The 11,379-nt window shown below is 43.4% G+C and overlaps 1 protein-coding gene across 1 annotated transcript; it reads right to left on the bottom strand.

Annotated features, from left to right (window-relative positions):
• Nucleotides 1-10,315: 10,315 nt before the first annotated feature.
• On the bottom strand, nt 10,316-10,702 carry LOC308301472 (NADH dehydrogenase [ubiquinone] 1 alpha subcomplex subunit 6-like; the record flags this gene model as incomplete). Its single annotated transcript, XM_080745470.1, has 1 exon — nt 10,316-10,702. One exon carries the CDS (start codon nt 10,700-10,702, stop codon nt 10,316-10,318), a length of 387 nt encoding a protein of 128 aa, XP_080601596.1.
• Between the last annotated feature and the right edge of the window lie 677 nt (nt 10,703-11,379).

The following is an 11,379-nucleotide window of genomic DNA, read 5'->3' as shown; positions in this document are numbered from 1 at the left end:
TTGAAAAACTCAAAGCTATTGGTCTTGATAGCACAGCAGTGAGATGGATGCACTCTTACTTGGTGGGGAGGGAACAGATGGTGGAAGTCAACGGAACCCTGTCCCCCCCCCTCCCAGTAAACTGTGGAGTACCTCAAGGGAGTATACTAGGACCACTGTTGTTCTTAATATACGTAAACGACATGTCATCTGCTTGTGACTGCAATCTGTTTCTGTTCGCGGATGACTCGGCTCTCCTAGTCTCCGGCAGAGACTTATTGCAGGTTGAAAAGGCCCTTAACTGTGAACTTAACAAGATCTGCACCTGGCTCAATGACAACAGACTCTCAATTCACCTAGGCAAAACTGAATGTATCCTCTTTGGATCTAGTCAGAAACTTAGCCTAGTTGAGAACTTCACAATTAAAGTAGGTGACACTGTGATAGAAAGAAAAAACTACATCTGCTACCTGGGTTGCATCCTGGAGGCTAACCTATCCAGTGAAAAAATGACCACCAAGGTAATCAATAAAGTCAACCAACGAATTCGCTTCTTGCAAAGGGTTGCCCCGCTGATCAATACTAAATCCCGAAAGACACTAGGAGGAGCTCTTATTGGGCCCCTCATTGATTACGGAGTCCTTGTCTGGTATCGCGACGCCCCAGCCGCCTTAAAGTTAAAGTTTCAAACAGCCCAAAACAAACTAATTAGGGTTGTGCTTGGTCTCCCTCCTCTGACCCACCTTACCGATCATCACCACGAAAGCGTGGGATGGCTCAAAGTAGCTGACAGAGTACAACATCTTGCAATGGGCCTGGTGTACAAGATACACTACACCTCCAAGATTCCCATGTACCTGACAAACTACTTCTTAAAGGTCAAGGATGTTCACGACCACAACACCAGAGGCAGCTCCACTAATCATCATCAACGTAGATTTAACACTAAACAAGGCTCTAACTCGTTCTCCTGCTACACCATCAACATGTGGAACGCCCTTCCTCAAGCCCTAAAGGAGAGCAAATCCCTAGCCTCCTTCAAAATTGGTATGAAAAGTCACCTTCAGACAGCTGCTACCCGTGACTTGTAAATAGACTAAGCCCCCATGCCCCCCCCCCCCCCCCCCTTTTTATTATTCTTTTTTCTGCCTTTGTATTTGATGTTATGCTTTTGAAACTGATATTATCCTAGATAAAGTACTATGTTCTATCCGTCTGTCTTTCAATGTTATATGAGATACTTAAAGTGTGGTTCCTGTGGAAATAAGCCTCGGCTTTCTAGGATCTCCTTTTAGTTGACCTTGTACCAGTGATTTGTACTGTCATGAAACTGTACTTTTTTCTATTGCAAACTTCTAATAAATTCTTCAATCAATCAATCAATCAATCAAGTACTATGTTTCTCTTCGTCTGTCTTTCAATGTTAAATGAGATACTTAAAGTGTGGTTCCTGTGGAAATAAGCCGTAGTACTGTCTAGGATCTCCTTTTAGTTGACCTTGTACCAGTGATTTGTACTGTGATGAAACTACTTTTTTTCAATTGCAAACTTCTAATAAATTCTTCAATCAATCAATCAATCAATCAATCAATCAATCAATCAAACTTGACCCTTGTTTCTCACACTGGTTTCTCACGTGTACTGGTTTCCCCGCATGTTTTCCATGGTTTCCAACTTGTACTGGGATATAATAAATTGTACTCACAAGGTTTTAAACTCAGGTTCGTTTTCCCCTAAGACTAGTGGTTAACTCTGAAAGTGTACACATGTTGCAGGGAAAGCAAAAAAAAAGTCACACCCAGTGTGAAGTGAGCGGTGGTCGTGCTTGCATAACGTTTTCAGACTAGGATTTGAGTCTAGGATGTACAGGCTATGCTACACACACACGTTTTGCTATGGCAAAACGCTGAGGAAAAATGCTACGGACACACGCACAGCCACTCTTTGGAGCGGTTTACCACCGCTCAAAAAAAAAGAAATGAAAAAAGAAAGAACTAGAACCAGTGCTCTTCCGAGCACAGGTCTCCAACAGGTCAGGAAGGTGATGGTGGCGCTAAATGTGAAAAGGATGCCATGTCTTCTCTGGCCTTTAACGGCAATCTGACGCTGCATGCATGATTTGAGGCATTTTGTTCCAAAAATGAGTTTTGCAAAAGTCGACCTGCTGGTGGCGCTATAACAGGCCAATGTGAAAAGAGTGGCACTTGTTCCTTGACCTAGTGGGAATGTGCATGCCGAATTTCATGTTCATGTTCATTCGTGTTCATGATTTAAGTAATTTAATCTAAGCAAACTTTGGAAGCCAATGTTAGCCAATTAGGATGGAATATGAAATATCAGACAGACCCGACTTGATCACATGACTATAGAGATGCTGTGTTGTGATTTTCATGATTTTTGGATAAAATCTCAAGGAATAATAGGAAAAAAAATGTTTTACATAAGTCGGCCTCCTGGTGGCGCTATAAAAGGCAGATATGAGAAATGCATGGCAAAGGTTTTTCCTTGGCCTCTAGGGAGTGCACATACAAAGTTGTACACTGATCAGTGGAATTATAGGTAAAAACACCAATCGGCCTGTTATAGCGCCACCATGAGGCTGAATTGTTTTTTTAAACAAAATATCTTACTGGCCAAAGGTTAGATCAGCCTCCTGGTGGCGCTAGAACAGGGCCATGTGAAAAAAATTGGGGCAGAGTTTCTGAATTGGCATCCAGGGAGTGTGTGTGCACAGTTTGGCAGCGACCGGGCCAACGGCGCCGGAGATTAGCTGGTAACAGACGGACGGACGGACGGACGGACGGACGGACGGACGGACGGAGGGGAAAACATACAAGGGTTGCAAGGGTTTGAACAGTTTTTGGCCGGGGTGGTACTTGTCCTTGATGATGCCCAAAGCTTTGACTATGCAACGCTTTTTTTCTTCAGTTCCTGGAGTGCTGAGAGCTCGCCTCCCACCACTCGCTGTGTTCTTTTCCCTTTCTCGGGCAGTACAGTTTCCATACCAGGCCGTAACACAGCCTGAACGCCTTCACTGAGCTGTTGTAGGATGCAGTGTCGTACCCCAAACCTCTTCAGGTGGGGAAGCCAGTACAGTTGCTGCTGAGCCTTTTCTTAGCACTCTTAATAAACCTTATACATATGTGTGTGTGTGTGTGTGTGTGTGTGTGTGTGTGTGTGTGTGTGTGTGTGTGTGTGTGTGTGTGTGTGTGTGTGTGTGTGTGTGTGTGTGTGTGTGTGTGTTATATATATATATATATATATATATATAGAGAGAGAGAGAGAGAGAGAGAGAGAGAGAGAGAGAGAGAGAGAGAGAGAGAGAGAGAGCAATGCGCTACACTACCGCAACGATATGCAGTGTTGCTGTTCTGTTAATGTAATTGAACTCTTAAGGTCATCTCCATAGTTTTAGCCCAAAGCTATAAGTGAACACGTTTAACATTTACCTTGTTCATAACTGGAAGGCAATTTCTTACCGTACTTTATACACATAATGCAAATGTATTCCTCGTCCGCTCCTCCAATGCTAATTGAAGTTATGCATCCATAATGTACCCCAAGGGTATCTCCATGGCAAATATGTGCCTGTAGACAAAGTCAAATAATTTATAGTTTGCCATATTTATATTAAAAAAAGAAAGTTTCACAAAGGACATTTACAAGCTAATAATAATGCTGGCAGGACATTGTTCTCCTAATACTTATACTAAAATACTGTTGTTGTTGGGCAGAAACCTCATAATTATTTTTTTGCCATTTTTATAAATGGATGCCTATCATAATAGTGAATGTAACACACACGTTGCAAACGTAGCTGACCTACGCAGGGGTCCTTACTCATAACATTAAAGACCCCTTCTCTAGTCTATAGTGACCCATGTGTAAAAATAAAAAGGAAAAATAGCTAAAATAATGTCTACCCTTATAACTCCAAGAATATCATGTACCTTAGGTTTGGAAGCAAAATGTGAGTCTTGAAGAAAATGTAAAAAAAGTGTGTATCTAATACCTTCCAGGCTTCAGTTAAGATCCGCCCCTCGGAAGCTTCTGATTGGCTGAACCGGAGGAAGGGAGTGGTCTGTTGTATCCGCTTGGTCCGCGCGGAGGTGCTGAAAGTCGAGGGGACGAAGATTTACTATTCTGTAACGGCACATAACTCGGTAACGGCGCTGAGTCGGCTCATGCGACTGTCGCATGGTGGCTCATGGTCGCCTTAGATGGCGCGCCTCCGCCATCTCCACCGAAAACAAGCGCTCCTTTACAAGAAACCTAACTGAACTGGTTGGGGATTCACAAGTTTTGAATTCAATTAATTGTGTTGCGTATCACAATATATATATTTTTCTCATGGCCCGGTCTGCTCACCTTCAAATGGCAGCTGAGCAGTGTGCAAAGGCCAACAGAAAGCATAGGACCCGAATACAAAGAAAAAAAAAGTAAAACATCTTCTTGGCCTCCACGGCGAGCCTCATCATTTCCACATTGTTAATCTGGGTCCTTTTAATGTCAGTGCAGCGCTGAGGGACCTGGGGCCTCCTTCATGTCTATGACATCTCCTGTATGACAAGCACAGTGGAGTGGATGGGAGTCCCTTTGTTCTTTCTCCTCTGGTTGCTGTCTCTCTTTTGTTCTCCTCATGTCCTTTCTCTCTCTCTCTCTCTCTCTCTCTCTCTCTCTCTCTCTCTCTCTCTCTCTCTCTCTGCCTGTCTCTGTGTCTTCTCACCGCGGGGTGCCGGAAATAACTCAAACGGGCAATTTACAACTGTAGGCCTCAGTTCCTTTCCAAACTGTCAAAACAGCCACATTGTTCCAAGAAGAAAAGGGCAGATTCGCGCTTCAGGATGTTGAAAAGGACAAAGAAAGCTTTGGGACAAAAAGAAAAAAGTAAGAAAAAAAAAAGAAAAGTGGAAAAAAGAAAGAAGAAAGTTAAGTCAAAACATCCCATCATCATGAACCATCCTGAACCTCATCTCTCCAAAAGGTCTTCCTTTAAGAAGCGGAGGGGGGCTTAAACCCCATAGTATGGGGACCCCCAAAGGAATCACGTTTAAACTGGGGAACCTCCAAAATAATAATAATTTGAACTGCGGACCCCCAAAATAATAATCACATTTGAATTGGGGACCCCCCACCCAACAATCACTTGGAACTTTAAACATTCAGTGTTTTTTCTGTAATCTGTAGTTTTTTTTAATAATTAGGCTCAGAAAACGGCCTCTGGACGAACGCATCATGTCCAGGGGAGGGTTGTATCACCCTTACCTTATTTACCTGTTGCTTTCCACTCTGTTTGTATCATTCCAGTGCACTATTTACCTGTTGCTTTCCACTCTGTTTGTATCAATCCAGTGCACTATTTACCTGTTGCTTTCCACTGTGTTTGTATCATTCCAATGCACTATTTACCTGTTGCTTTCCACTGTGTTTGTATCGTTCCCATGCAGCATTTTCACCATTTACAATTTACCACTTTGGATGTTGCGTTCCAAATGAGGCGGCGATTAATAACAGGGAAGTTCCTGAACTACGACAACAACAGGAATCTAGGTATAGTATCTTTGCGAGTCAAAATCCAACGACTCACTTTTAATACACTTTTAACACTTTGCACTCAGCCACGCCGTCTTTTACCGTACTGGGTCATTAAAAACGAAATAAAAGATTTTTATCCGAAAATCGGCGATCGTCTAACCTTCCCTAGTCACCACTCGTCCATCGATAGCGCATGGCTCGTCTGACATGAAGCAGAAGTGACGTCAGGTCCATTCCTTCCAGAGGCTTCCCAGCAGCCGCCCATTTTCTGTTTATACGTTAGTGCTAGTATAGCAGGAGTGCTTGGGGCTATGTGGCTAAATGCTCATATCTACTCTTGAGTCACACGTGGATTATTTGAGCCGATATTTACGTGAACGGATCGCGCACGCGAAACACACGGGGAGAAGATGCCTCGGCCAAAACTGCTACTCTATCCCAATGGAGATCCAGATAATCACGGTGAGCTAACGACCTGGGGATTGAAAAAAAAGAAAAAACAACGGCGCCGTCCAAGAAGGAGGGGTGGCGGGCTCATGTTTATAAACATAATATTATGTCTCAGATCATAATACAATAATATAAATTTCACGGCTAATCTATCAACAGCCATTCTATTTCGGCTAGCAAAGTGTTAATAGACGTTTTAAGGACCAGGACAAAGACTGTATGATTGGTAAAACCACACGTCATAATTGGTTTAAATGACATCACTTCACTGTCATCTGGGAGGGAATTCATATGGTAAATGTTTTGGGAGACACAAATGTCGAAGTGACAGACAAAGTGAAGAGGAGATGGAATGACTCCGTTAATGTGTCCTGCAAACTTCTCGTTGGTCTGAAAAGTAATGAAATAAAAGTCCAACCTAGTGTAAGCTATGCTCTTAGAATGTATTTGAGATTGATAATCTTGAACAATAAATAGACACTTTAAATGAGTAGCCTACAGTACATGCCTAATATACAGTTTAGAAGAAAGCACCACATATCCTTAGCGGATACCACCTCTGGACTTGTGCTTGGCGGGCATCTGAAAATAAAGAAATAAAAATAGCCCAATTAAAACACCTGGACCACCTTTTGGGGAGATAATAACAACTTCTAAAGGTAAGATTATCTTCTAGTCTAGAATTCTTCTTTAACTAGAGGTGTGGCTTTAAAGATTGTGTCTTATGACACAGCGTTTTGAGATGCCCGTCAGGCATCTCGGAGCGCTGTAGAAGCGCATGAAGATCAACGGGTGCTGATGCAGGCTTTTTAAGTGCTAAAGTGCTGTACATTAAACACAAGCATCAAAGTTAATCTTCTGCCCGGTGAGGCTGCAGTGATTGGACAAAATGTTCGGATCTGTTACTTGAGTAAGAATAGCAATACAACAATGTAGATTGTTTTGGTGTCAGTGATGTTTTAGTTTTTTCTTTGTTGTGTTTGTTTTAATTTAAAAAAAAGCAACAGTTTGCTGCTCTCCTGTTTTTGAATAGCCACAATATGAATGAATAAAGTGGTTAAAACAATTGAGATGCAACATTAACAACATTAACCCCCAATGCTCAGCTCAACTTGCACATTACAACATATGTCTGTGAAAACAGACAATAAACTGACTTGAACTTGAACTCAACTCAACTGAACTCAACTCAACCTTTATTTATAAAGAACTTAGCCTATTTTAAGGTTATACAATTTACACAATCAAACAGTGTCAAAGGCCACAGTAAAAAAAAAGACAACTATGTCTTCAATAAGACGCCACTCTGTCAAGGTGCCAACTTGCTACTTGTGCATGCATGGCCATGTATGACCTACTTGTGTGCCAGCAGAGCTTATTTATATCAGGCCACAATCAACATCACCGAAAGCAGTCTGCAAGTAGTAATGACTTAGTGAAGGAGCAGAGAGAATTTGGAGGGGCAGGTCATTCTAGAGTCTAGGGCCAGCCGCTGCTTAGGCCCGGTCACCTCTGCTCTTAACTGGTCCTGGGTCAGTGTGTCTCCGACACTAACTCTGGGGGAGCCCGGGATCGAACTGGGAACCTTTCCGCTCCGAAGCGGCCGCTATGGTGCCTGAGCCACTGCTGCCCCTGTGTAATTGCACTTACACGGGCGGCAGTGGCTCAGGGGTAGAGAAACCGTCTTTAGAACACAGAGGGTTCCCAAAGGGTTCCCAGTTCGATCCCGGGCTCCCCCAGAGTTGGTGTCGAAGAGTCCTTGAGCAAGACTCTGAACCCCTAGTTGCTCCTGGTGAGCAACTAGGGGATGTGTGTGTGAATGGGTGAATGTAATGAACAATATATAATTGTTCTATATAAATGCACCATTTACTTAGATACGTTTTTCTTCTTCTTCTTTTTTTTTTTTTCACGACTGAAAACAATCTGCGCTGCTGTGTTTGTACATTACATGAACATTAATTGCATAATTCATCCTGGTGCCTAGTACACACACATCAGTTTGATGAAGTGGCTGTCATCCGTCCTGATGGCTTTAGACATGTGATTAATGTCTTGCGACGGACCACGTTTGAGACTAACGAGCTCTGATTGTTTGTGTATAATTGATGTCAGGGTCCGTCTACTGCTCTGTGTTTACCTTCCTTTGTCTTACCTGGCATTAGTAGTTGATGACACATAGCCAGCTTTTTATGGCCAACAACACTACTGTTGTGTTGTTTACCACTATTGCAAAAATCACACACAAAATCACTATAGGCTATAAATAAATTAATACATTAATACATACACTAATTAATTAATCAATTAATCAATACATGTGATGCAATGTGCGGTCTATCCGACTCCAACTCCAAAGTCTTTTCATGCCAAGAGCCCCATGAACACTGTGTGTATCGGAACCATCTCAAGGCCTGTTTGATCCAAATGGTTTTCAATGTAAATGCAGACAGTCCTCTTGTCTTAATGGAATTGCTCTCTCAGCCATCGTCTAGGATAGAACAATACACATTGTATTCTGGTTAAATCTCTGCTCTCCTCAATAAACAGTGGACACGTTGTGCGTAGCCGTCCTGTCAAAGCTAAACATCAACAAAACAAAACCCCTCCTGTGTGTTTTGTCTCTGTCCTTTAATGTGATTAAGAATGTCTACTTGTTCCATCACAAGTATACTGAAGTAGAAGTACAGATACATGAAAATGCTTGAGTATTTGTATGTTTTGAATGACTTTCACTCCACTGCACTTAAAAGACAAATATCACACTTTTGACTCCACTGCCTTTTATAGGGAGGGGAGCAGTACCGTTGTTGCCTATTGAGCTTGGCACATTTCCTGGGGCAAGCTGCCCAGATCACACATATGTCACATGTGTCTTCTTATTTTTTCACTCTCAAAAAGCGCCTGCAATGTAGAGCATTTGAAACTACATTGCAGTGCACATCACGGGGTGATCACTGCTTGCCTCCTGTGAATTGTTTTACTTGTATTTTTGTTTATTTTCTGTTTATTTTGTTGCTGAGTGAGGTCAGCAGACGAAGGGACGTGAGTGAGATGAAAAGAACTGGGTGAAATGTACCAATAGGAAACAACGGTACATCATGAATGAACCATTAAACCCTATCGCGATGTGACACGTTGTGAGCTTGTAGATGGGCTACTATTGTAGTTCAGATAGATGGGATACTTGGAAAACAGCAATGCAATCATCATGTTAAAAATCAAACCTCGGTTCGAAGAGAAGCGGTGAAATTTTATTCTATGTGTTCTAGGGCTATGAAATCTGTGTTCTAGATCTATACATTCTGTGTTCTAGATCTATACTTCCTATGTGATTTAGTTCTATATTTTTATGAATTCTGAATGAATGAAAGATTTTGTCTGGAGGGCCAAATTGTCATGTGAAGCTTGACCAATCCTCAATTCTGCATGCACGGGACATGTACGGGACATACAAAGCCACTCCTTGGAAGCGGCTTTCACCGCTTCAAAAAGAAAATACATTTTACCCCTTGCGGTATCACTTTAAACAAACATCAGAGAGAGAAAGAGAGAGAGAGAGAGGGAGAGAGAGGGAGAGAGGGATGATGGGCGGATGGATGGATGGATGGATAGAAGGACACATGGACGGACAGATAAACAGAATGATGAATGATTGCGACCGAAGGTCTGTTACGGCACATGCTGACTCTGTCCGTCCGGACGTGTATACATTTTTACGGGTTTGCCGCTCTGACATCATGCTCTGATGTCACTGTGATGTCAGGGGAACCACTCTAACAGGATGGGTTTGCCGCTCTGGCTTCACTGTGACATCACACTAACGGAATCCCTTTTATGCCCATATATGGAGTTCCCTGATGTCACAATATTAAGCTCATATCTAACAGGACATCATATGGAAATGCCCATATATGTAGGCCACCTCGGCCAAACATACAACACTAACAGAATTCATATATGGCCAAGACAGCCCATATGTGTGTGGCTGGTTCTACAGACAAGGATCTCCATGTATGGGCATAAAAGGGTATGATGTCTTTCACATAACGAATAACTGAGTAAGCATGTTTGGGCTCTCACAGCATATCTCCATATACAGTACATGGATGGGTACCAGGGGTCTCCATATATGGGTAACTGGTCCGATATACGTACATCACTCGCCAGATGGCCAAGACGTGGCGCGACCTGGGGAAATCTCGCTTTTGCGATTGCCCATCATTTCGACCGACGGGTTAGCGACTCCACGGAGGTTAAGGTTAGGGTGAGGGTTATAGTCGGGTGCCAAAAAGCTGACATGTAGTAACCCGCGCGACCTCGCCCTGAGGCGTCTTACTAGTATTAATGCTCATGGGTCGTGACCATGGTAGAATTTGGACAGGAAGTCTGTGGGGCGAGGGGCCTCAGACTCATGGAAGTACCTCATGACGTGAGTCTTCTGCTTCCAAACGTTGATGGTCTCCTGGAGTTCCATCTTGCCCTTGATGACCAACATGTCGATCGCACGCGGGTCCGTGACGTGCTTGTTCCTGTTGAACATCTCTCGCACTTTGTCTCTTCCCTGGCGCGGAGTGATGTCCAGCTGGAACCTGGCTACTGTAAGGGGCACCTCGCGGTACCAGGCCCGGTACAGGTCCCGAACCCTGCGCTTGGCCTCGTCCAGGTCCCGACTAAAAAGTGGTTTCACGACTTTGGCAGCGCCCGCGGCAGTGCGAGCCGCCGCTGTGGACGACATGGCTGTCTACCGCTTTGTACTTTTCAGGCAGGTATATTGTTTAGTCCGATTGTCCTTCTGGTCCTACGGAGGTTAATTTCCAGGAACTGGCCCGCTAAGAACGTAACTGTGACTACTACCCAGCGTCTTTCAATGGAGGCTCTCAGCGTTAAGTCAAGGGACCCACCCCCAGCTAAAGATGTCCTTTTATGAGATAGGGGTTCCAGGGATAGAGCTCTCTACTTCCTATTTAATATCATAGTGGGAGACCTTGAACAAAGGTAAATAATCACTGCTCTAGTAGTAGGTTAATGTAGAATATGGTTCTACTGGTCAGGGTGAGAGGCTGAAGGTGAAGAAGGCTGTATGGCTTGCAGGTCTGATGCTGGTGAAAGTGCGTCTTGCAACTCTCTTTTTGGTATGGTCTTGTATGCTGAGCTGCCTCCATGCTCGTGTCCTATTTATGCCAGCAATGCCCAAATATGGATTGTCCGTGACGTCACAATGGCTTCCAAGTACCCCCGACATAAACAATGTATCACAGCGACCCCTGAGCTTGTACATCTGATATTTTCAAAGCGCAACGCCCGAGCACAACCAAACATCTTTTGGTTCTACTGGATCGCTCCTCCACCAGTCCATCCCCAACATTTTAGTCTAGTTTTTATTAAATGTTGACAAAATCGGCAGTATATTTA

The sequence above is a fragment of the Nannobrachium achirus genome, assembly GCF_963921795.1.
Source record: "Nannobrachium achirus genome assembly, chromosome: 17".
Lineage (NCBI taxonomy): Eukaryota > Metazoa > Chordata > Actinopteri > Myctophiformes > Myctophidae > Nannobrachium > Nannobrachium achirus.
Note: the sequence above shows the minus strand (reverse complement) of the source record. Positions and strands in the feature narration are given on the sequence as shown.